The sequence below is a fragment of the Trachinotus anak genome, unplaced genomic scaffold, assembly GCF_046630095.1.
Source record: "Trachinotus anak isolate AG129_WGS33_773 ecotype Australia unplaced genomic scaffold, CSIRO_AGI_Tana_v1 ptg000014l, whole genome shotgun sequence".
Classification (NCBI taxonomy): Eukaryota; Metazoa; Chordata; class Actinopteri; order Carangiformes; family Carangidae; genus Trachinotus; species Trachinotus anak.
Genome location: NW_027273865.1, coordinates 7,180,456 through 7,207,208, shown reverse-complemented (window position 1 = coordinate 7,207,208; position 26,753 = coordinate 7,180,456). Strand labels below are relative to the sequence as shown.

The 26,753-nt window shown below is 41.6% G+C and overlaps 1 protein-coding gene across 10 annotated transcripts in view; it reads left to right on the top strand.

Annotated features, from left to right (window-relative positions):
• tenm4 (teneurin transmembrane protein 4) overlaps positions 1–22,361 on the top strand; it is a 150,701-nt gene extending 128,340 nt beyond the window's left edge. For all 10 annotated transcript variants that reach the window (XM_071496278.1, XM_071496275.1, XM_071496274.1 and 7 more), the window contains 6 exons: positions 3,239–3,411; positions 6,496–6,731; positions 10,711–11,007; positions 12,126–13,740; positions 15,864–16,006; positions 19,384–22,361. In XM_071496278.1, coding sequence (XP_071352379.1) covers positions 3,239–3,411; positions 6,496–6,731; positions 10,711–11,007; positions 12,126–13,740; positions 15,864–16,006; positions 19,384–20,142 — 3,223 coding nt within the window. In that variant the 3' untranslated portion in view covers positions 20,143–22,361. The remainder of the gene's footprint in view (positions 1–3,238; positions 3,412–6,495; positions 6,732–10,710; positions 11,008–12,125; positions 13,741–15,863; positions 16,007–19,383) is intronic.
• The last annotated feature ends 4,392 nt before the right edge of the window (positions 22,362–26,753 follow it).

The following is a 26,753-nucleotide window of genomic DNA, read 5'->3' as shown; positions in this document are numbered from 1 at the left end:
CGCATTCATCCCATCATGTAAAGAAAAGAGAGACATAGCATAGCCCCATAGACACAAACAGCCTCTTTTGTAAGGTGAAAGACAAACAATGGATGTTCAAGATGTTCCAAATTTATCACACTATAACACAGAAAACAAGTTCAACACTTTCAGGATGTTTGAACTACACATGTATCATTTTATAACAGACTTAGAAATATGGAAATAGGAATACTGTGATGTGTACACATATTATTCAAGAACTGGATCATTGTTTGCCTTTGGCTCAGGGGGGATAGCAGGTATTCCACTACTCACAGGGTTGGTGGTTGATGTACAGTTCGTCTTGTCCACGTGTCAAAGTGTCCTCAGGGAAGACACTGAAGCCCGAATTGCTCCCTATAGCACGCTGTCAACGGTGTGTGTGTGTGTGTGTGTGAACGAGATGCGAATTATAAAGCGCTTTGGGTAAAAGGACAAAGTGTCAACATAGGGCTTAAGCCTTTAGTACATACAGTATGTTGCATTTATAGTGGAAAAGTAAGATGACACTGTTAAATCCAGCACCACAACAAAGAGGTGAAACAGTACAAAATACTCTTTCAGAACATAATTAGGTTTTATATAAGGCATTAATAAAATTCATTATATAATTAGGTATTATATGAGAAATATGGTATAGATAACATGAAAAAACTGTATTGTCATTTTTATAATTATAATTAAAATAATAATAATATAATCCAATTTCCAGTTTTTCTCCTTAGAATTAAAAAATGACCTCATACTTTCCTACAAGCAAATTAGATTATCTATGTTTCATTTAGACTGAATAGAGTGGTTGTTTTTTTTCTTGAATAATTAGCTTTGAAGGTCACCTCACCACCTGAGGGTCGAAACCATAATTTGCTACCATCAGATTTGAAAAGGAACCTCCATTTATCTCTGCTCAACAAAGTGCACTGCTCAACATTTTATCCATATTAATTAATGTACGCTTAAGTCCTGCAGCTAGCAGATCAAAATTAATTTGGATGAATGCAGATACAAAGACACAACACACAGAACAAAACACAACACAAAAGACATCTGCTACACTGTCGTTCCTTCTTTGGTGACCTCATCTGCTCTGACATTTACTGTATACGCAGATGCTCTGTTGACCTCCTAATGTTTTTGTTGCAAAGCTAAGTGCTTATACTTCAGGGTTACTGTAAGTCTATTAAATCATCTCAAGGTTGCCTAATTGTTCTCTTAGCCTCCAATTAACAGGGCAGTAATACTTCTATTTAGTAACAAATGTTCTTCAGCTGATTAAATACATCAGTGATAACAGTTAAATCACGGAAAACAACTGTTAATGAAGTTCGCACAGTCACAGTAAAGGCTGTTGCCTTTATGTTATTTTCTCCACAGTCAACACTCACGTGTGTTCTGAAATTCACAGGCAGCAAGAGGAAGTGAAAATATGAGAATAACTCCGCATAAAACAGAGGTTAGGTATGCTGGAGGGGACGCTGATATGAAGTGTTCGGCCTATTGTTGGGCCCCAGCGTGAAAGGTCATAGAGCTAGCATGTGACACAGAGGTGATGCGATCCGAATGGACTTGTGACCATCCAGGGGGAAAGCAGTCCTCTCCTTCTGCTGAGAAGCCTGCCCCCGCATGCCCCTCTTGTCCAGAGAAAGCAAGCTAATAGGCAGCTGAGTTGAAGCAGGCCAGAGCCATTAGAGCTCAGCGGTGAAGCCCGAGGAATGGCTGTAGCTCAAGGCCCTAATTGAGACAGAGAGGGTTTGGGTCAGTGATCAAGCTGGGGCATGCAGCATTGCTCTAGAATGAGATTTCTGTCTTGTGGACTCAGTCTTTTGTGCAGAGGTGAAGGCAAACAGGAACACTCTCTTTGTCAAACGAACTGAACAGTTAAACGTGGTACAGAGCAGATAACGTGTAAGTTGTAGCGCTTCCACTGCAGAAACTTTGATTGCATGATGAACACAGGGAGAATGACTCACTGATAAAATATATGCAGTATCAAAAGAAATCAAGTGCTTTAGATATAAATTACTCCGCTAGTTAGTATTTCCTGAAGTGGAAGGAAACCTGGGTTGAAATGCATCTTTAAATCTCAGTCCCTACAGCTGAGATCAGATAACATTTATCTCTGGGAGATGATTCCTCTCTCACTCTTCCTTTCCATATTGGATATTTGAGATGGCAGCGCTGAGGAAATATCCGTAAACCAGCACCCGCCATCTCATTTATTAGAGGCTTTATTATGGCAGGCAGCTACATTGAAGACGGCTTTCCAATCTGTATTCAGTGCGCTGATAAAAGTCCTCATTCTAAGTAATGTACCGTTCACTCAGTCCCATTCTGGAACACTGGCAATCTGAAAGATTTCAAATTGTTCTATGCTGATGTGCTCTCTGAGCGAAATGAAACAATCTGGCCACTCATGTTCCTGTGTGTGATGAACTGACTGATTTGTAGGCTAAGGGGACGCTGCATCTCTTGACGGAGTCGCACCTCACTGCTCCTATTTCATAGACTGTATAATGAGATTAGGTGATATCACTAATCTTTTAAGCTAATAAGCAGTTTTCCAGATGTGAAAAGGTGTATGCTTTCCCGTCTTGGCCTTGGCAGTTTTTCTTTGTCAGTAGTTGTGTTTTTCTTATTGCATGCTTCCATCCTTTGAAAGTTACTTAAAAACTGAGGAGCAGTGATATTAAAGTCACATTCAAATCCGACTGGAAGAGCAAGAAAACTCCAAACTATTCATGAATAGTGAACCGAAGCAGACATTGCTTCACTTTTTAGAAGTTGTGCTGAGTTTTATTACCTCAGGCTGCCAACATCGATGGATTTGTTGCTGTGTTTACTGCCGGCGTTGACACATTTCCACAATTTGTGACACCAAGAGGGAAATATCAGACTCCACAAAAAACTCCTAATTCCTACTGTAATTACTACTAGATCAGTTTATCCCAGGTAGCACTCATAATCACAGTAAATCTGAGATGACAGAGCAGCTCGTTAGTCACATTTATGTACCTACATGAATTTATGCATACCTGACCTGCATTCATGATTATGATTGCTTCCTTATGATTTGATTTCAACAAGCTCAGTCTTTTTTCTTTTTTTTTCCATGCAGCACCACTGTATATAATTCTGCTGTAGTTACTCTTTATACACTCTTTCAGATGACATGCCCCCTTTTGCCTTTTTTGGCTCACATCAGTGTATGTCTTTGTAGGTATGACAGCTACGGGCGTCTGACTAACATCACTTACCCCACGGGCCGAGTGAGCAGCTACCGTACAGACGCCGACAGCTCAGTCCGCATCCAGACAGAGGGCTCCAACAAAGAGGATATCACCGTCACAACCAACCTGTCAGCCTCTGGCACCTTCTACACGCTCATGCAGGGTGAGTGTCTTTTACTGTAGTTCATAAGTGGAGACCGTGATTTTTACCTCAGCCAAGAAGGTTATGCTTTCATCTGTGTCTGCTTGTTTGTTGGTTTGGTCGTTTGTCAGCAGGATTATGCAGAAAGTACTGAACCGATTTGCACCAAACTTGGTGGAGGGGTGGGAGACGGGCCAGGGAAGAACTCATAAAATTTTAGTGTGGATCCAGTTAAAGAGTTCTTTTTTATCACTCTCCTTAGCACTGCGTGGTGGGCCATTTTTCACCATTCTCGTCAGTTTCTCAGGAAATAATGTATGGATCTTGATGTAAAAAACAAAATATTTATGGTGTTGACATCTATTAGTTTGTACATTTTAGTGCAGATCCAGATAATGATCCGGATGTGACAGACATGTGTAGGATTGTTTGTATAGTATTTGCTTTGCTTCAACAGCAAAACCTTTTTGTCTCTGCTATTTATCTACAAAGTTAGATACTGTGAATATTATAAAGAAGATTCGCATTCTGCATTTTGCACACTTTTATTTTAGATGTGTAATTTGTAGAAGTAATATTCAAATACTTCAATAACAACTGTGAAAGCTAAACAAGATTAGAATTTGTTGTGGAAAAGGGGTTTGTGTGTCCCTCTGATCCGGGAAGCTGTGTTATAGCATTGTGTAGGATGTCCGAAGACAATTTGTGTTAGATAAGGGACAAGACTATGAGCAGCCTCTGTGGACTGTCACTGGGATGGACCCTCTTCAAGATAGGGATGCCTGGAATGGGGGGCAAGCTCCTTCTGGCAAAGTCTGTTTGGCTGGTTGGGCTTAGCCTTAAGGAGTAATGTGGGCAGCCTCCAGTTCCAATAAAAGCTGATGATAGTGAAGCCTGGATTATCCAGAATTACCAGGACCTTGTTTCTGGACTGTAACATAGCTGTTGACTTTTCCAAATTAAATCTTTCAGTGCTCGGAGCAGTGCAAACAAAAGTCCATTCACCTCTATCTTACTGTATTCAGGTAGAGGCAGACGCCGGACACAGATGACTCAAAACCTGGGTAAATAAAACCAAAACTACCTGCATGGCTATATCGAGGGGTTAAATTACAAATTACTTTTTTTTTTATTTGGGTGAGCTGACCTTAAATGAAGATGTAATGCCTCACAACTTACCAGTTACAGAGCTTACTCACAGTAATATTTGTTGCTCCTCTGTTTTTTATTAAAAACGTGTAGCGCAACTCCCTTTTACCAGAATGGAAATAGAATTGATTTTCTGTCATAAAAACAAGTCATAAAGCACAGTGCTGGTGGCCCATACGAGATTCTCCAGGTTTAGGAAATGCAGTGAGAGAGATGCAGACAGGGGGCGGAGTGACATTGTGGCTTAGTCGTATACATGTAGGCACTCTCATATTCTCTTTTGTGCCTCACCAAGTGATTCACTGATCACCTATTAATAGCTTTGAACTTTCTAGACCTTATTCAGTTTTTAAAAGAGTGCCCCACCCACATCCTTTCACCTGCTAACGTTTCATTTAGATTTGAATGTGTCCTCCACCCTTTGGCCCGAATGACTCACTGGAAAACTGTGTCTAAAACAGACGACGACAATCTCTGGTTTCTCACTGTTGCTGAAAGGACTGGTCACCTCCGTATTGTGACCTTGTCTTAGACATCTGCCCGTGAGGAGAGCGGCGCCAGGAACTCTGCTGTTAATTAATTCAACATTGTCTGCTTTGTAAGCTTGCAACTGGGTGATCACATAACACATGAATGCACGGCCTTCAGGACTCTTTTCTGGTCATCTGGTTTTGTGTTTGTCCTCTTCTGGACGAGCTTCAACACACCTCAAGGCTGTCAGTTGTGTTGTTGTACCTATTAAAGATTCAAGGAAGCTTTATTATTGTCCTCAAAATTGTAGTTCCAACTCCAATCAGTTATAAACTAGAAGATATAATATAATATAATATAATATAATATAATATAATATAATATAATATAATATAATATAATATAATATAATATAATATAATATAATATAATATAATATAATATAATATAATATAATATAATATAATATGTGTGCATTAGTGTGAACCTCCCAGTTCAGCAGTGTTTCCAGCTTCATCTGGTCTCGGAGGCCTCCTTTCGGTAGTGTTTGCCCCAGAGGCCTCTGGTCATCCCCTGAAGTGTCTGTATGATGGAGAGAGGTAAGGGCCAGTGCAAGGTCAGCCCTGCCTCCACTGCCCATTTCTCTTGTCTCAGCAACACAATATATCCTGTGGCGCTCTGTGCAAAAGAAGAAGATGCAAAACTCCATCATCTTATCACATGATGCTTGTTGTTGTTCTCAGTGCAAAATAGAGAAATCGTCACAGCCACTTTAACCAGACATGTCAACACAAGGAAATTAAAGTGTGTGTTTTGATTTTTTTTTTTTTCTGTTAAATGAAGTCAACTAATTAATGTAGTGTTTGACAAGCCATTAATTTTCCTTTGTTCCTAATGAGAATAATATTCATCCTGGTCCTTGTCAGTCTACTGACAGGAGGCAAGGAGGAGGCATTCTCTGATGAATGTACATGAGATGCTCGGTGGAAACATTAGTCACTGGTCTGGAGCAGGAACACAGGCTGTCGTCACCTGGGGACAGTAACAGACAGGCTCAGATTTATCCCTTGTGAGTGTGTGAGTGTGTGTGTGTGCATATGTATATATGTGTGGATGTGCTTGCATTTGTGTTTCTCCCTGCCTTCTCTGTGGCCACAGGCAAGCTAGAATCTTTGATAGTTTTCATTCCTCCATATCCTCCAGGCTGCTGCAACAGCTGTAAAACTTTACTTTACTGGCGCTGTGAAACCTCTCACTATTGATCTTTGTTGTCACAGACCCAACATTATCGCAGAGGTTCAGTTAAATACTGCTGTTAAAGGCTTTCTTTTTGCTGAGCAGCCATTTTAGGTCATTAGGTTTGTGTCTCACTGAGATGAATATTAGATTTAGTCCTCTTACATCAGCTACGAGAAGCACTGATTGTTTCTTTCACTCTAATCCTAATCATAATCGTTTCCCCCTACGCTTCCTCTGCATCCTCAGATCAAGTTCGCAACAGCTATTTCATTGGTCTTGATGGCTCACTGCGGCTAGTGTTGGCCAATGGTATGGAGGTATCCCTGCACACCGAGCCCCACCTGCTGGCCGGCACAGTCAACCCCACAGTCAGCAAGAGGAACGTGACCCTGGCCATCGATAATGGCCTTAACCTGGTGGAGTGGAGGCAGAGGAAGGAGCAGGCTCGTGGCCAGGTCACTGTTTATGGACGCAGATTAAGGGTAAGCATCCCCCCTCACTGAGAGTGGCTTGTGCTTGCACACGCTTAAAGGATTGCAAGTTGACGATTTAAGAATGGGTGGGAGTGAGGAAAATGTTTATCTTGCTCAAAATGGCATTGAATTCCAGCTACCTCCTGAACATGACTGCAATGCAATGCAATAGCATCCGACAATGCAGTGCACTGGACACTCACTTATATGCACACATTCCTTGTAGAACACCTTGTAACATGAATGGTGTAATGCTATCATTTATCTTGCAATCATTGACACAGACTTGAAATATATTGGTACTGTAATAACTTTGCAAAGATCAAAAGTCTTGGCTCGTAGCAATGAATTCTTGTGAAATGTTTTGGGATGTAGTTGTCCTTCCGACTCATAGATGTGTTAATCAAATTCAACTCCCTGGATCATATTTTCACCTTTTCACCCAGCAAACCCCACACACCAGTGCTGCCCCTCGCATTTTTTAAAGTTCCCATATTGTATAAAGTGAGATTTCCATGTCTTTTTGGATTTAAAGGTCTGCGTTCTATATTAATACTGTGAAAGGATAAAAGCTCTCAGTCTACAGAGAAATACACACATCCTGTATTCAGAAACTGACTCAAAAAAGCCATCAGGAATTCTTATATCTTTGTGATGTCACAACAAAGCAGTCTTCGCACAGCCATGCCCCAAGTCCGGGCCATCCAGACCCACAGTCCCACCTTGCAGGATTTGTTTTCAGTGTTTACCTGAAATCTGCTATATATTTATTTGATCTCTCAGATCAAATAAAGAATATAGTCAGCCAGAGCCTCTCTTCTGATTGGTTCACTGACCTGTTGTTACTAGAGCTCCAGAGAGAAGCCTGGGAGAGGAGATGTAAAACAACATTGAGATTGTTTTTGGTACTACAAATATATCTTCTCATGGATATCAAACTTTAAAGAATACACCAGAAAAGTATAAAATATGGGACCTTTAACACAAGGTTGTTTTTTGGTCTGTATGTGACCTTTGCAGACAGAATAAATCTCTTGTGCATACTCTATACTCTATACTCTAGTCTGTCAAACACTTGCAGTTAAAATCTAAACTTGGAGAAATATGTGGCTTGGTAAATGCAAGCGAACACAGTTACATACAGTATATCAACAGGTTCCTTTTCATAATGGGATAAACAACCAATGTTTGACCATAAAAGCATACAGAACGAACCACTGGAAATTACTATTAACACAGGGGGCACCAGTAAAAAATGGATCCTGATTGTTTGGCTTGTATTGTTTTTCTTGGCTGTGTAAGACCAATAACAAGTTTGGTTAAGTTGTCTTCCACATTCTCGAGGAGGTGACAAAGCTAATGGGGAGGTGCCACTTTGTCTGTCATTGGCTGTTCATTTAATGGCCCTGTCGTCCCTTTGGAAGTGAAAGCTTCTAATGTATGTTACAGACAATGGCCCCAGGGGTGAGATGGGAAATGGGAGCAGCCTAATGGCAAGAACAGAGGGGATGAACAGAGCTGGAATCATTGAGCGACCTTGAGTGGCATGTCAAGTGATATTACGTGGGTGGCTGGGTGAGCGTGTGTCAGTGCAAGCGGGGTGGCGGGGGTGGGGATGGGGTCTCAAAAACAGAACAGAGGGATGCGTGTGTGTGTGTGTGTGTGTGTGTGTCTGACTTCACAGATCCTCGTTCTGCTCAGAATGAGCAAAGATTACAGAGAGGAGTAATTTGGTTTGTTGCTGTCTGTGTTCATTTGTTAATCTGACTGTAAACTTATTATGGACCTACACGTGCATGTGCTTGTTGTGTTCTGTTTTTCATGTCCTAAAGGCAAACGGGCCACTGACAGTCCTCAGTTTGTTCCTTTCACAGTGACATGTGCTACTCGGGCTTTGCCTCCCTGCCGCCCACAGTGTGCATGATTTATGTTTCCGAGTCACAATAACTCTGTTTCTTTCCTCTTAGATTAGTTTGTGAATGCAGTGTAGCAAGGATCTTCCGCCACTTTAGCGTGGAATTAAAAACAGAGACAAAGGTGATATCTCCATTTTAGCATTTTAATGTCATCATAGTGTTCTATAATATAGGGCTTTTTGTTCAAGAGAGATACGTGTAAATAAAACGATAGGATTTGTTTTCTTTGATTGGCATGTGAGAACAAACATAACTGATGTTACAGAAGAAAGCAGAGTGATAGTTGAATTAATCATGAGAACTGATGAAAGGTGTTTTCATTTGCAAAATGACAGACTGAGATTGTCACTTGACACAAAAATCATTGATACTGATTGAGAGATCAGATGTTGCTGTCATGTTTTATGTTGAGGACAGTTTAAAAAGCAACACTGTTGGTCTAATGTACTGTAAAAGTCTCTATTCATTTTCTACATGTCTACTTTCTTTGAGAAGTTCCTTTTAGAAGCGATGTCCAATTTAAAATAATTCCTCTTGAGTGGGTTTCCATTCTCATGGGATCTTGGGAACTCTGCTGTAAGAGTTTTTTTCCACCCTGTTGAGTCTTTGGCGAACCAGATCCAGGCGTGAGGAGCTTTCTCTCTCTCTTACACCTTATTTTCTTTGGAAGCAATCTCAACACAATCTTTGTGGACAGGCAGAAGCCTGTGCAGCCTATGAAAGAGTCTGACACACTGTCCAGTGTTTGAGGAAATCCCGGAGCAGGAGGGATCTTAGTCTTCGATATCCAGGCACTTACATTTAAGAGTCTTCATAGTCTAAAAAGTGTGGTAATTTCACTTTTGTCAGTGAAGTCTGACATTTGTTATGACAGTAAGTGAAGGTAAAACAGATGATACCAAATGTTGGCCCAAGGAGCCAGCTCACCCCCCACCTCTCAAGTCTTGGGGCTCAGATTGCCTGTGCTGCTCCAAACCATCATGGAATTGTCCTCCTCGCGAATCTGTTGCTTTTAGTGTAAAGTAATCCTCTCAATTAGGTATCAGTGACCTTAATTGCCTCTGGTGTAATTGTCCCTTCACAGATGAGAGACCTAAGCGTGCTCTCCTCAATGTGAAATTGAAAAAGTGTGGCTTCTCAGCAGGCCCCCTGTGACCTGCTCTGTGGCATGTGTCTGGAAGGGAGCCAGAGGCAGCTTTAAGATGTTTTTAAGCCCTGCCAAGTATTTTACCAATCCAAACAGTGGCACACCTGACGAGAAACATGAACGTGATTATAATACAGAATGAGAGGGGTCATTACAAGAGACCTCTTGACCACATTTTCGAAAAATCTACCAGATGGTGTAAAAAGTAATGCTTTGTATGGAGATTTGCTCTGACCTGCAGCCTCAGGTCCTTTTTCTCCTCTTGATTTGATTTTTTTTTCTGCTCTAGCTTCTGCTGACTGAGAAACAGGAGCTGCCTCCTAAGTACCGCAAGGCAGGGGGTTCGTCTCTGTGCTGACCTGGGCATGGCCATAACAATTACACTGTTCAGAGCAGTGTCATTCTGCTCTGGTCACAGTGAAGCCAGGGGTCACGGTGTGCCGCCTCATACATTCAAAAGAGGCAAGCAATGTGAAGTGTCACTTAAACAATGTTCTGAGTTACAAAGGAGAAGAATTGATTTTTTTCTCCTCTTTTCCAATTTACGGAAATGGCTAAATAAAATGAGAGTCATCTGCGCATAGTAATTCTTTTCAGTAAGCAGTGAAAATGAATTTAATGATCAATGTGCCTCTAATGTTTCATGCATGAATAGGCATACTCCCTCTAAGACTCTGCTGAATTTTTACACAAACAAAGAAATATGGTAATTCTTATAATTTCATCACTTCAATGGCACCTGCAGTCCTGAGATACAGCTCCTCTGCTGTATAATCACTTTGTGATTAAAGCTCTCCTCATAAGGTCCCACCTCAGAACAGCAATGCACCAATTCCTCTCAGTCATTTCAAGTTTCTAAATATGTTTATTCCCTCTTGGTGGAGCTGCTGCGGTCAAATTAAACTCTCTGCTCCCTCTCCTACAGGTTCATAACAGGAACTTGCTGTCATTGGACTTTGATCGAATCACCCGAACAGAAAAGGTCTACGATGACCACAGGAAGTTTACATTACGGATCCACTACGACCATGCTGGACGACCCACTCTGTGGGCGCCAAGCAGTCGTCTGAATGGAGTCAATGTCACCTACTCCCCTGGGGGGAATGTGGCAGGTATCCAAAGAGGTACCATGTCTGTACGCATGGAGTATGACCAGAATGGCAGAATCACCTCCCAGATATTTGCTGATGGGAAATCTTGGAGTTACACATACCTCGAGAAGGTACGACCTGTTGCTGCAGTAATGATTAAATGGTTTAAAGATAAAAACTTAATATAATACAGAAGGACATGTTGTACAGATAAATTGTGGAAGTGTGTTTTTGTGAGAACCTTGTCTAAGTACCTTGACAAGAGTCTTTAAACTGGAGTTAAAAGTTAACTTGTAATACCCCAGCAGTGTTTGTGCTGCATTATCGGGCTCTAGCGCAGATATCAGCAGAAATGTAATTAAAACCTGTCTGGTGCACCGCAGACGTTATACTCTGTTACCATAGTCTGACAGCAAAGTTCAACCTGAAATAGCTCTGATGAGGAGAACAGAGTGAAATGTCACTTTCTGCTCACTAATTGAAGGTAAGATTGTTGGGGAAAAGGTGAAGAGCCGCAATTCTCCACCTTAGACATGTAATATGAAAATGGCAGCTTGTTAATAGTCTATAGTCAGTTTTTCAGCAACCCATAAGTGCTGAAATCCCGGCAGCCCATTGTGACAGCCTTAGAACTGATTTAAATACATCGTTTATTGGTCCAAGGAGGTTGCAAATACAAATTTTTGATTTGCCAAGTTGTGAAAAATTCAGTTCTCATACTGTTTGGATCAAAAGATCCCACAAATAAGAAACAAGAAGCAGCATGTTTGTGAAATCATCTCTTAAGGAAATCTTAATGCCAGAGGAATACTCCACTTTCAAGATGGAAATTAGATTTGGCCTGACTCATGCTTGCATGAATAATATCTTACTGCTTTTGACATTTTGCTCATCCTTGTGTGGTATACCATCCCAGTGTCTTGCACATTCACAACCCACACTTAGTGACTGTGTAGTGTTTAGGCAACAACAGGAAAGTAATAATTGATCAATCAATCAATGTTTTTTTTTGTTTTGTTTTTTTTTTATAATTTATATGATATCATATATATATTTTCTCTTTTTAAATTGTTATGTAATTGTAAGTACTGGCACCAGACTTAAAGTAAGGACTATATTTAAATCATAATCCATTTTCCCATCCCGTTTTTTGTGATACTGTTTGTTTATGCAAAGAGCAAATTTATCCAATAATTTATCACTTCATTGAAATGACTCAAAGAGTATTTGTTTCCTCTTCTCTTTCCAGTCCATGGTACTACTGCTCTACAGCCAGAGGCAGTATATCTTTGAATTTGACAAAAATGACCGACTCTCTTCTGTGACCATGCCCAACGTCGCACGGCAGACCCTAGAGACCTCCCGCTCCATTGGCTACTACAGAAACACCTACCGGCCCCCTGAAGGTAACGCCTCAGTGCTCCAGGACTACAGTGAGGACGGTCAGTTACTACAGACCACCTACCTTGGCACAGGCCGCAGAGTCATCTACAAATATGGCAAGCTTTCCAAGCTGCTGGAAATCCTCTATGACACCACGCGCATCGGTTTCTCCTACGACGAAGTGGCGGGCATGCTGAAAACAGTCAACCTGCAGAGCGAGGGCTTCACCTGCACCATCCGCTACCGTCAGATCGGCCCACTGATTGACAGGCAGATTTTCAGATTCAGTGAAGAGGGCATGGTCAACGCCAGATTTGACTACGTCTATGACAACAGTTTCCGTGTCACTAGCATGCAGGCTGTCATCAATGAAACACCACTGCCAATCGACTTGTATCGCTATGATGACGTGTCTGGTAAAACGGAGCAGTTTGGCAAATTTGGGGTAATCTATTACGACATAAATCAAATTATCACCACAGCAGTGATGACCCACACCAAGCACTTTGATGCTTATGGACGGGTGAAGGAGGTGCAATATGAGATCTTTCGCTCACTAATGTACTGGATGATGGTGCAGTATGACAACATGGGGCGAGTGGTGGCCAAGGAGCTAAAAGTCGGACCTTATGCCAACACCACGCGCTACACATACGAGTACGATGCTGATGGTCAACTCCAGGTAGTCTCCATCAACGACAAGCCTCTGTGGAGGTACAGCTATGACCTAAATGGTAACTTGCACCTCCTCAGCCCTGGAAACAGCGCACGCCTCACGCCACTACGCTATGATATCAGAGACCGCATTACTCGTTTGGGAGACGTCCAGTACAGGATGGATGAGGACGGTTTCCTAAAGCAGCGAGGGAACGAATACTTTGAGTACAACTCGGCCGGCTTGCTGGTGAAGGTGTACAATAAAGTGAATGGATGGAGCATCAAATACCGTTACGATGGCTTGGGCAGGAGGGTGTCAAGCAGAAGCAGCATGGGCCACCACCTGCAGTTCTTCTATGCTGACTTATCCAGCCCCACTCGGGTCACCCATATGTACAATCACTCCAGCTCCGAGATCACTTCGCTGTACTATGACCTGCAGGGACACCTGTTTGCCATGGAGCTAAGCAGTGGGGATGAGTTTTACGTGGCCTGTGATAACATAGGCACCCCTCTGGCTGTGTTCAGTGGCTCAGGCCTCATGATCAAGCAGGTCCTCCATACGGCATTCGGAGAGGTTTACCTTGATACTAACCCCAGCTTCCAGCTCATAATTGGCTACCAGGGAGGCCTGTATGAGCCCCTCAGTAGACTGGTCCACATGGGAAGACGGGACTATGATGTTCTCGCTGGCCGCTGGACAACACCTGACCATGAGGTCTGGAAACGCCTCAACAGCAACCACATTGTGCCATTCAACCTGTACATGTTCAAGAATAACAATCCTCTCAGCAACAATGAGGAGATAAAGTGCTACATGACTGGTACGTTCACATCATGTTTTAAAGAGATTTTTTTTTTTTTACTCCACAAAAGTCCAAACTGTCTGTTGCAGAGGATGGAAGCTTGGTTTCAGAGTGGTTGCGCTGAATTACAGTGGCAACCCAGAGTCATGGGGGGAAAAAAAATAAATGTGTTAGCAAGTATCAAAACATCCATAGAAATTCGTCAAACCACAGCTGCCATCCTCTGCACAGCAGCAAACTGCAAACTTGCCAAGGCCACATTTCAAGCCTTAAGGCAGTGTCTGTGTGATACTCAGGCAAGATATTCTGTGGCATATTATGAAAGAGAGTGAGATGCAGTCCTGAAAAAATACAATTATTTTAACTGTTTACGGGTAAGTAACTGTGTGTATATAAATAGCAGTTGACAGATGTTAAGTGAGTCTCACTAGAATAATCAATAATGCATATCATTTTTTTATGCTGCTAAAATTACATGTTTGGAGGAGAACAGGAGGGCCCCCATGTGAAGCTGCTATTGCTTGCAGCTCAGCAAACTACACTCATTTCAGGTTTTTATGTCAAATTTGATGTGTTTTTATTCTAAACAACAAGCCACAAATGGAAGAACAGACTCTGCCAAAATGAAATTGAAATTTGGTGCGTAGAGATGGTTTTTAAGAGCTACCTCACGGGGACATTGAGGTTGTTTTATTACCCTGGTGAGTGTGTGTGTGTGTGTGTTTGTGCATGTTGCTGCACATGTATACATATGTGCTTGTGCATGTGCCCAGTGACTATTGTTTTGAAAGTGCTCAAAGGGAACAGTGCTGTACGGTAAAGCCCCCTCTGTCGTTGAACACTCAGGTTCCTTCCCTGAAATATCACATCGTTCTGTGCTGCTTTGTGGTAGGGAGGAGGTAAATGGCAATGAAAGCACCCCGGTGGAGATGGAGAGCACAATAGATCCATAGAAACCTTAGTCAGGGCCAGATGTATCAACCTCTTTGGCTGGAAGTTAAACAGCATTGTTAAGGATACTCACTGAATTCTCTGTGGTTAAACCAAACAGCCTCAGCCAGATCTCATTCTCAACTGAAAATATAATTCTCTGTATTCATTCTGTATCATATTTACTCAATGAAGCTTATGTTCATTGTAATATAAGACAAATTTTACCTGTTATCCTTCATTCATTTACCTGGAGAGAATCCTGAGAGGAAAAATAGTCACTTTTTGTTCAGGTGCAGTCTATCACCCTACAGGTCTCTGATCAACAAAGCCATTTAGCCGTCTGCCAAACAGAAAGGCATTCAGCTTCACAGTCCACTATTAGGAGCTGACTGGCATTAGAATGCTAAGCAGACTGTTAGATATACTGTAGTGGGCCTGCCTCAATTGTGATTGATGGCGCTGACATTTCCATTCCTTTCACTAAATTACCAGGGTCCTTTCATTGTCCTCAAACAAATTCGTATTTAAAAAAGCTTTGTCAAGTGCGACAATGTGGCAGTGCCAGTCTGTGACAAACTTGCCCCCCCCAAGTGTCACAGCAATGTTTCTGCTGTCCATAACAAACACATTGAAAGGGGCAAGAAACAAATGGCTGAGATTTAACAGACTTTGCTTCCAGTCATGTCGGCAGCCTTCTCTGTGATTTTCAGAATGAATGACAGCTTATCACAGCACCTACAACCACAGCACCAGTGGCTGCTGTTAGATGACCCACGTTGTCATAACAGCACAGATTTAAATCCCATATATATATATTTTTTTTTCTTTAGAAAAAAAATATTCTCTTCAAGTCCTCAAAATATCTTGTGTCAAAGTCTCGGCAGCTTTGAAATGACATGAAGTTACAGTATATAATTATCAACGCGGCAGACACTCTCAGATGTCACTTGGCGGTTCTTGGGCCCCAGCTGTGTGTCATTAGTGTGGCACCTGCAGGAGTGGACATGAATCATTGACACCATCTCGAATGTTTATTATGGCTTGTCCACTTTCACAAACAAATCAAGAGCTCAGACCAAGTGAGGAGTATTTCAAGGAGACAGCCACTTGACTGCAGAATTAAATTGAACAAATGAATTGTTATTTTGTCTATTAATAAAACAGTATGTGTACATCACCGTTTCACTGTTTTGATACCTCTTCTGCAGATGTGAACAGCTGGTTGGTGACCTTTGGCTTCCAGCTGTACAACGTCATCCCCGGCTATCGAAAACCCAGCACAGAGACCATGGAGCCGTCCTACGAGTTAGTCAGCACCCAGATCAAGACTCAGGAGTGGGATAGCACCAAGGTAAACCAGCCGCTCTCACCTTTCCCACTTTTCACCTCACCACAGATCACCTTCTCATACCTCTGCCCCAGCCCCCCCTTTCCAACATCATTAGCAAATAGACATGCTCTATGTAGCCAGACTCCCAGAGGAGCGGCCGGCTATCAGGCCAAAACACGGCCCAGTGAGCCAGGTCCCTGCGCCTCGTCCTCAACCCAGTGGGTTCAGGCTAAACAGCTCTTGTAATTGTCCTGCCATTAGGGAAATTCACTCTCCATTCCCTCCACCACTGGCCATTGATTTCATCTCAGTCTTACACCGTTGGCCAAGGTCTGAGAGGTAGTAGACATGCTCTGATTCCCACGTTTATCAGCCCTTTTAAGTTACCTCCAACTCACCTGAATTATTGAAGAGGCCTCTGTTGTTGTCTTGGGTTTGGTTACAGCCAGGCTAGTGAATGCCACCCATCAGGAGGTCAGAGTCATGTTGAGTGGCACTCTGGCTGCAACCTTAACACAGTGGGTATTTGTTGTTATAAAAAAAACGTGTCTTCATCTATTTGTAAGCCTAAAAGCTTCTGGGATGAGACAATACAAGGTTATCTCAATCTGTGACCTCTGATCTGACCAACCAACCATAATAAGCAGGAAAACCAACCGGGCATATTAAACAGAGAAAGAGTAAAAATCCTGAAATACTTTGAAGAGGAGTTTAATCTTTAACACTTTAAGAGTCAAACAAAAAAAACAAAAAAACAAATACATGTACCTAATGTTTCACATTTTCCACCCTCAATTTCATAGTTTCCTCACCATATACTGCATGAAGTGAAAAACCATAATAGTAGAAATCTCACTTCATGTAGTATTGACTGCTTTTGGAGGGTTACACTCAAAGCCCCCTGGGTCTGACTCGTGCACGCCGCCTGAGCCTGACGCTCCACAGAGAATCTCTGAACTCAACCAAGGTACCAATCTACAAAGGAGCTGCAACAGAGAAAATATCTAATTTAATCCAAAGACATCCCAGCAATTTCCATTTCAAATCTTTGAGAGCAGATATGATGGAAATGTGTTGTAGATTAGAAAGAATAAATGCAACGCTCTTTTTTTCCAGACATACAGTTGGAATCCTGACTGCATCAGTGGTCACTATTTAATCAATATTTTCAAATGAAAATTATGATCAGCAGGAAACTTCAGCCTTTTTTCAAATTGATGCGATAAGTTTAATTGCTGAGGAAATCTGAGTGATGTGTCAGGTTCTGTTTTTAAAGTTTACCATAATTTTAGAGAGTGACTCCACCACAGCAAACAGAGACATCAGGTTGTATTGTGTTCAGTTTCTTAGAGGCACTCTGTTATGCTAAAATTAAATTTGTTATATATGGATCTATATTCAGTTTGTTAATGTTGCTTCACGCAGAACCACTAAATAAAAGTTGATCCATTTTGGTTATAATATCATTGAAAGCTATTTCTTCATCTGCACACCCAGCCTTTGAAGTTTATGTTCAGTAATATCCATGATGGACTGTGATAAATCTAAAAATCCTTTAATGGAGGCTTTAAATAGCAAAGTTAGCCTAGATTTGAAGGTTTTGCTCATGTTTGTGAGGAACGCCTCTGAAGTATGTAGCCTTACTGTAAATGATATGTAAGGATAGATTGAGATAATTAGTCTTTACCCCATGTACAAGCCAAGGCATGATATTCTTATCTGGAATTCCTGCCTCAGAAATGGTGTTCTGAGCTGGTTAATGCCATGTTGATCCTCACCGCAGATGGTCAGGCCAGCCTAATTAAATGTAGGGTTCTTTGAAGCATAAATATAGATTTAAAACTACACATGGTATATATCCTGTGCGCTTGGCACTTTATTTTATATTGGAGAAAAGTATGCCTGCCTTTCTATCTCTTTTCATTTAAGCCCCTATTTCGCCATGCTGCTGAATCCGCACCCAGATTGAAAAATGCCGTGAGGGGCCAGACAGATGAGGTTTGTGCTGCACAAGGCTTGATCTCTCATTCTGGCTTGTGCTGGAGGCTGCTTCCACCCCATGCTATGTGAATGATGCTTCTCTGGGAGGGTCCCAGGAGGCTGTTTCAGTAAAGTGGAGGACATTGCCCCCTTTCCTCCTAGCGCCCCTGGGACAGCTGACCGGGTCACACTGTTGGCACAGTAAACAAACATGGAGTGGCATGGTGTGAAGTGTCCCCCCAGGCCGTCGCTCCTGAGGGCCCCAACAGCACAGCTGTAACCTCCCTGTCATATGTTTCCTCCTTCATGCTAGATCTGATGCCGTGTCACATCAAAGAGTGGGCGGACATGCTGGTCACTGTTCCCCACTTCTCAACCCCACCCAGTCCCCCAGCCTGTAGCCTCCCTCCAATGGAGGCACAGAGACGGAATAAGAAACTGTCAGGAAGACTTTGAATGTGACTGGTTGACAAAAACTCCTCAGGACGCTCACAGCGTCTTATCTTGGGCGATGGCAAGAAGGCGCAGTGTTTAAGGGGCCTTTTTGTTGCTGCTCAGATCTGCTCAGGCAACTGTCTCACTGTGTGTTGGCCAGCTTCCATTTCTTCTCACTTCCCTCATTTTAACATCTCTCTTTCTTCCTGAGGAGGACTCTTGTCAAGTAGTATTAGGACAAAGTATTAATTTTGTCTGAAGGGAATGTGGTATCTATACAAAGCTTTGATCCCTAAGGAAGGAGATATATACATGAGTTACCAACAGATCCCTGTTTCATATTTAGCACAGCATGGCTGTCAGAAGACAGTAATTTCACCCTTTTTCAAAATATCATGCCTGTCACAAATGATCAGAGAGATTTGCATTTGCTGAGAAACACCTCTGCCCCTACCTTGACTGCGTGATACAGTCAAAGCATAAAAGCATCATCAGAGTTTGTAGTTTGCCATTGATAATGGATGTAATTACATCATTATTTGTATACATGTGTATGACTGTAACCATACATTAGATTTTAGTTTTTATTTATTTTGATTTCCATCACATTAATACACTTTTTACAAAAAGTGTTGAATCATTCTCATTCAGTCCCAAGCGTCACCATAAAAAGAATGGCTTAGCATTGAACTGAAAACGTTTGAAGTGTTAAATGAAGCAGTAGGAATCTCATTTTTGAAAAACAGCAGCATCTTAAAGCAGACACTCCTGCTTAGTCCCCATTCAGAGCAGGATCAGGATGAAGGTTATAAAAAAGGTCTGAGGCAATCAGAAGTGAATATTTGGTAAATATTCTTCAAACAAGCAACAAAGTGATATTGCGTAAATTAATTTCATCCTCAGAGAACAAACGGAAGATATTTTACTGTGTATGTAGATGCTGTGTGGGCTGCGGACTAAACAGTATTGTCTTTGTTTTGCAGTCTTTGCTGGGTGTTCAGTGTGAAGTTCAGAGGCAGCTGAAGGCCTTTGTGAAGCTGGAGCGTTTTGGCCAGATCTACAGAGCCAAAAGTGCCGGATGTCCTCAAAGCGAGAGCAAGAAAATCTTTGCTTCTGGTGGCTCCATCTTCGGGAAGGGGGTGAAGTTTGCAATCCGAGACGGTCGCATCGGCACTGACATCATCAGTTTAGCCAACGAGGATGGGCGCCGCATGGCTGCAGTTCTGAACGACGCGTTCTACCTTGAGGACCTCCACTTTACTATCGCGGGAATAGACACCCACTACTTTGTCAAACTGGGCTCGGTGGAGGGAGACCTGTCCCTCATTGGCATGACAGTGGGGCGCCGCACTCTAGAGACCGGTGTCAATGTGACGGTGTCTCAGGTCAACACAGTTCTCAATGGCAGGACTAGGCGCATTACTGACATTCAGCTACAGTATGGCGCCCTGTGTCTGAATACACGATACGGCAGCAGTGTGGACGAGGAGAAAGCTCGCGTGTTGGAGCTGGCCCGTCAGAGAGCTGTCTCCCAGGCTTGGGCCCGGGAGCGCCAGAGACTGAGGGATGGAGAGGAGGGCTCGCGAACCTGGACTGAGGGAGAGAAACAGCAACTCCTGGGCTCAGGGAAGGTGCAGGGCTACGATGGATACTACGTGGTTTCGGTTGACCAATACCCTGAGCTGGCAGACAGTGTCAACAACATTCATTTCATGAGACAGAGCGAAATGGGCCGAAGGTGACATGAACACGAGGCTCTGCAGTGACAGACTCAGATGTAGGACATGGGACTTCTTGCCAAAGACAGTTGTGTACATGACCACTTTTTTTTTTCTTTGACTGTGCTCAACTTGGTTTTTAATATACTGTAAAGAAGAAAAAAACATCGTTGCAATCAGTTGCACTGTATTAATGGAAGAGTGCCCTTCTCCTTTTGAAGATTCTTTAACAGTCTTTGCCCTTCAAGTGCGGCTGCTAGAGGATGAAAATTTGCGATGTCTGTGACTTATTTTCGTGACTCCATTTCCTCGTCCCTGTTGGTGATTCTGTTCAAAGGAATCCAAGAGGAGTATTGGTAATGCATTATGTTCAGTGGCTCACTCTGCTGCCAGACTTGCAGATTGTTATTCACAAGCTTGCTCCATTCTGCCTTTTCTGCGCCTCAGCCAAGGAGATTCCTTCTCTTTTAATCACTTCTTTTTTATACTTGAAACCCTCATAGCCCCAGTCATCCATAAATAATGTGAGAGATTTCTGTTGGCGGTAGAGCCCTTCATCAAAACACTAGCTGTACTTGTCAGGGCACCTTCATTTGTTTGATGTCTTGTAATTTTTTAACAGGAGGCTTGATACTCATCTGTGGTCTTAGCTTGGAAGGCTTCAGTGCACCCTGACAGTGCACGTCAAAGGCCTTCTTTATGAACTACAAAATTAGCAAACCTGCTTAATCATGCTTAAATTGTATGGTGAAGCCAACAAAGGGATATGAGGTCACTTTTTTTTTTTTATTTTGTGTGTATTTTCTTTTTAACTGGATTGTTTTTATCCAAGGAAGAACATCAAAACATAGAATGAACTGTCCTTTTTATTTGACTGTGGTCAAACAACTCAAAAATGAAAATAGTGAGGAGCCAACAAAAATACTGTGGATTAATGTGTGTATTAAACAACAAAAGGTATTTTACAGGAATGGTTTTTGAATTACATTTTAGTTTTGTTTTATAAATAGCTATATGAATTAACAGTATAACAAATGTGAATTAAAAAAAAAATGTGAACTATTGTCCCTTTTATTGTTAATTGTTGTACTTGAACAATACTTAAGGGTGTTTCAACAAATGAAATAAACTATGAAAGGTGGTTTAGTTACATCAATTACTGTGTTTTTTATTAGACCAGCTACATTTTACGGATCTCAATTGCATATGAAAGGCAGTGTTTGTTTATCATTGAGCTTAAGTCAGTATTCCTCACCACAATGTCCAGTCAGATAAAGTTTGGGATGAAAATATTTTTAATAAATGAGACTTTTAAGATGGCTTAAGAAACCAATCTCATCAGTGATATATATATACTACATTAACATATTGGCTGCTGAGATAGATAGGCTTTGCATTGTGTTGTGGGTGAGATGAAAGATACAAATTGCCTTTGCCCTAAGGGCTGCCTGCAGGTCAGCATCGAAAGTGCTTTCATACTCCAGAATAGGGCTCCTCTTGGTCCCATGGCTGGTTGAAATGCATTAGACCTGCAGATGTACTAGTTCCTGTTTACAGACTAAAGGTCATCTATACACGCCAACCTTGGAAATAACCCCCCGTGGACACATTCTAGCTCCCATATATCTGTGCCGCCCCCCTCTCCCCTCAGTAGAGACTGCAAAGGACAATTTACATCTGCTCATTCAAAAATGTCATTATGTGAAAACTCAAGAGGAGTCGAGACTATTTTGGAAATTGTGACATCGATTTGACTTCTGGTACTTTTTGATCTATGCCTAGCCACTGCACACTCTTGACCTTCTTATCGTTTTTTCCATCAAACATATGAACTTGTTTGTGTGTGGGAGCATGATTGAGTGTCTCAATCTGTACAAACGTTAAAGCAAACGGTACACGTTTTTTTTTTGTTTTTTTTCTCTGCTGTTGGTTGATTCAGTGATGATGTTTTGTTTCCAAAAAAATATGTATGTTCAGCATAATATGAATGAAGGATATTTGCATTGTGGAATATTGCACTGAGAACTGTTGCGTCATAAGACTGTATCTTTTTCTAAAGTTTTGGACTCATTTTGAGTTTGGGTTTGTTCTCAACACTGTGTTTTTAGCGCTTCTCTTTGACTATGTAAATATGAAGACATCAAAGTAAGCTGTAAATAAAATGCAAATGTAGATACCTCTTAGAGCTACCCTGTGTAGTCTTAAGGTAGAAAAAAAAAATAAAGGGAATATTTTGTGTTTATTTTCTGTGTTTTGTTTTATATACTGTATATTCTATAAAAATATTTTCAATCGCTGCATCTCAAACTCCCATGACACATATTGTCAGATAGATATTCACTTATATTCACTTTAATACCACACTGTGTAGATTTGAACATCTATATTACACTGCTTATTAAATACGGATATGTTTTTTGATCATCTGCAACTACAGTATGTTAGACACACATCAATTCTCACCCTACGTCACATTTCATTAGATTTGAAGCTAATTTGATGCAATATGATAATGTAATATTGCACCATGTGCCTTTATTTAGTTAAACATGCACTACCACCTGTTTAGATCTTTAATCTATTCAATTCTCAAATGGAGTGAACATGTGGTCGATCACCAGCACAAAAAAAAACAGATTATTAAGAAAAATATTAAATGTATTTAACTGTCAAAAGATGAGCAAGCCTCAAGGGATGCTGTGCAAAACTTGGCCTATTAATTAAACTGTCAAAGTTGAAGAACAATCCTTTGATGTTACAAAAAGGCACCAGGAGACTGTGTTTTTAAACTTGATAACTTTGTTGAAACAAGTGGAGCTCAGGGGCTAATCCTGTTAGCAGGCAGGGCGGCTCGGGAGTTACTGCCAGTATGTGGTGGCAGCAAGGGAGCCTGGAACATTTACACTCACTGCAGGCAGAGCCGAGCTCGGTGCCCAGAAGAAAGCACAGCGCCCTTCTTTACCTAAACAGACAGTACTCTCTCATTTGTTCTTCTCCACTTCGCATTAACGTGAGCTGAGGAGACCACTGATCTCTCTGCATGACGGACGAGCGTCACAGGAAATGATCACACCCGAATGTTTGCTTTAGCAAGTTTGACTACACAAGTTTTCTGCAAAGTAAATTTAAAATCTGTGACTCTCATCTTCCCTGAGACAGCCTGAGCCTCGAGCCCCACATGCCTCAGATAAAGAGGATTTCTTTACAGGGGAACAGAGAGTCCTGCTAGCAGAGAGTGTGTGCAGGATGAATTCTGCTGCAGAGAGGCAAAATGTCCTTTAGCCTTGAGGACTGTAGTCTTTCAGTAGAATCATAATAATAACTTCACCTCAACTCTTGTTGCAGAGAAGAAGTCTCCACGCTGCATTCTGACAATGGAAGAAGGAATTTTATTTTTTATTTTTTGGCTGATCATTAGACTGAGGTCTAATTAAGTACAAGCATTCGGTAATGGGAACAGTGCAGCATTAACAGTTAACATAATTCATGAAGCCAAATGTTTACGAGCCACAAATAAGCTACCAAATACATAAGTATACAAATGTCTTGTTTTTCATGGATAAATGCTATATAATACTGTGATTTTTTTTTTTTTTCCCTTGAGAACAAACATTTCCAGTGATGCTCATAGCTTGCATGTCGCGCCAGGCTTCGTCACTGAGTGGCTGAAAATGTGAGCAGAGGGTGAAGAAAACAATATGCGCTACAAAGTATGGAAAGTAATGGCTGAATCACTGGTATTGATGAATGACCATATTACAGCCTCACAAATTTGCTCCTGTCTTTTGTGCTGTGGGGTAGTGAAAATCTCTCTAATTGCACTTTTAATCGATTAAAGCAAGAAATCATGAAGGCAACAAATAACCAGTGGTCTTTTGATCTTAATTCAATTCATATAAGACACAAAACAGACCAGTGTCTGTTTTCAAATGGGTACACACAAGTTATTCAAGTCACATAAATCAAGCAAAATTAAAGGAGCTATATGTAGGGTTTTGCTATTGCGACATAGTCAAAGTTAGCATTAATAGCTGTTTACTTACCAGTCGAGAAGAAACATTCCACGTTCAGCATCAAACTTAATTTCTTCACTCAACAAGAGCTGTCTCCAATGGTGGAAAGCGACACCAATGAAAACCCTTTTTTTGCTTCTATTATTATCACTTATTTTCTTCCACTGAAGTTTGTATGCTAACCAGCTAGTTTTGACTCAGTGAGCTCTTGATTTCAGATAGCTTCTTCATTTTCAGATAGCGAGTCACTGTAGCGTCCATCCTGCCATGATGAAGTAGTGCTGCTCAGAGGGCGTCTCATAGCCTCTAAACACAATGGCTGAAGCTCTTTTCAAGTGACCCTTACCACCACTGCTCCTGGCAAGAAATCACATTCAGCAGCAGAGAAAACGTACATATAGCACCTTTAATAGAACAATTATTTTCAACTTTTGTTGTTTTATGTTGCTCTGGTGTGTTTGTTTTTCATCTTTTTTCAAGCAGCTGGGTCTGCAGGAATTGGTTTCAGAGTTCAATCAGAGACAGAATTCTCTGACAGCTTCACCATTTGTGGTGCATGCAGCTGAACTCTGGATTTGATCCCATATTCACACAACGCCTACCATTACATTCTAATTTGACTAACCCCTTCCAGATATTTATGTGAGAGGAAAGAAGAAAATCCTGCTTTCAGTCGGATTTCACAACTACACCAGGCGATGGGAGGCGAGACCTTTCCCAAAAAACCACGCATGAACTATTTCCCATTACCTGTGCTGAGACTGATGAGAAGAGATATCTTAACATTGCTTTCACACTCCATCTGTTTCCTCTCACTGATAATTTGAACATTCTGAGCCCAAGTGTTGGATAAACACTGGCAAAGGTATTTGCTATTAAAATCAGCAAAAGGTTGGTTCCCGCTGAGGGCCAGCCATCCATTCCCTCAATGTATCCTGTACGTAGTCCGAAAATAACCACTAAAATGAAACACCTGCTGTCTCTCGTTTTCCTCTGTCTGTCAATCTCAGGTGCTGTAATTACATGACAGTCAGCTGCATTTTTCCCCCCCTGAAGATCGGCAATGTTGTTGACAAGAAGCGCCACCTTGCCCCACTGTTGTGCTGTTTCTAAGAATTTTATGCAGACGGGCTACACTCGTTCAAGTTTTCCCAACAGCCATAAAATAACTGGTTGTAATATGGTCCACATCTGCTGTGTAGCCTGATAACACCATATGCCTGAATGGATAGGACAGCCTCAGATTCTGTCTTTAATCACTCAAGTCCACATTCCCCTCTCTACCAGTTATGCAAATGGTGGACCAATCATAAAAGCTAATGGTGCAAGGAATGGTAAACCAACTGGCCATAGAGAAGTGAGGCAGAGTTTTCCTCAAGGTTTGGGTCTCATTTGGATGCCCACCATGATGACAAAACACACCAGCAACAGAGGCCCTCAGTAAAGTGCAAGCTTCGGAAATAAAACTGAGGTGATGGTTTTCAAAGTGTCATATTTCTGTGGGTCATACAAAGGCCAGCGTTTCCTCTCATAGAACTGGACTGCAAAGGGAAAATGGAAAATGTGCAGTTCTAGCACCTTAAGCATTACAATGCTGCATGCTCGTAATATGAGAAGCATTATTTTCCAAAAATGAGACTTAAGAGCCCAGTGAGAGAGCCTTTTCTAGCCCTTTGTAGAGCAACACAACCTGACAGTTTTGACCTCTGTGCTGGTGTGAGAGCGACTCATTACAAGGCTTTCAGTGTTGAAGTAATTTTCACTGAGATACACATCACCAAGATAATCAATAATCTGTGAAGTGGAGCCACATCAAAGCTGGCCTCACAAATTCACAGCCTGTGGTTTCTTATTGGAGGCAGCAGCAGAGCTGCAGCTGAAGACTGTAACTACGAGGTCATGATTTGTTTTGTTTTTCACCTCTTTTGAGAACTATCACAAAAATAGATACTGTGAGGAAATTGATTTGCATGTCTTTGAAAAGCTTTTTCATCTGAATGCAATGCAGTCGTGTGTTTTTCATTATTTTCTCCTTGGTTACCTCAGATTGTGCAACTGAGAAATGACAATTCACTTTCGATTCTCACTCTGATCTCTATGGATTATGTTGGAATTGACGCAGTAAGAAATTAATCCTGTCAGGACAAGGTGAAATTCTTTTCCTCTATTTTCAGAAATTCATACTGTGAGCCTGTGCATGTGTGTACTTGATGAGTATCGGACTCCAGCAGGGTCTTGGTGATGTTGGTGGACTCACTGGAGGCAGAAGCCGCAGCTGCAGCTGCCGTCTTCCATCACATTTCCCCTGACAGGTGTGAACAAAGGACCCAGAGAAATGTCACTGCAGCATTTTTAAGTCACTTGGACACTGTTTGCATTCAGGAATGAAACTGCCTTTGCACATTATGCAAATCATATTGACAGCATATCTAATGCTTTTATTAGCCTAATTATGCCTAAGGTCAAATCTGTTCATAGCAAAGGATCAGTACCCATTTAAACCAAGTGTCTGGGAGCATTCGGGTTGACTGAAAGGTTAGTTAATGCTTAATGTCTTAGGACAGCTTATCATGTAGCACTTCATGTTCACGAAAAAATAGGTGTTATTGATTTCTGTCTATG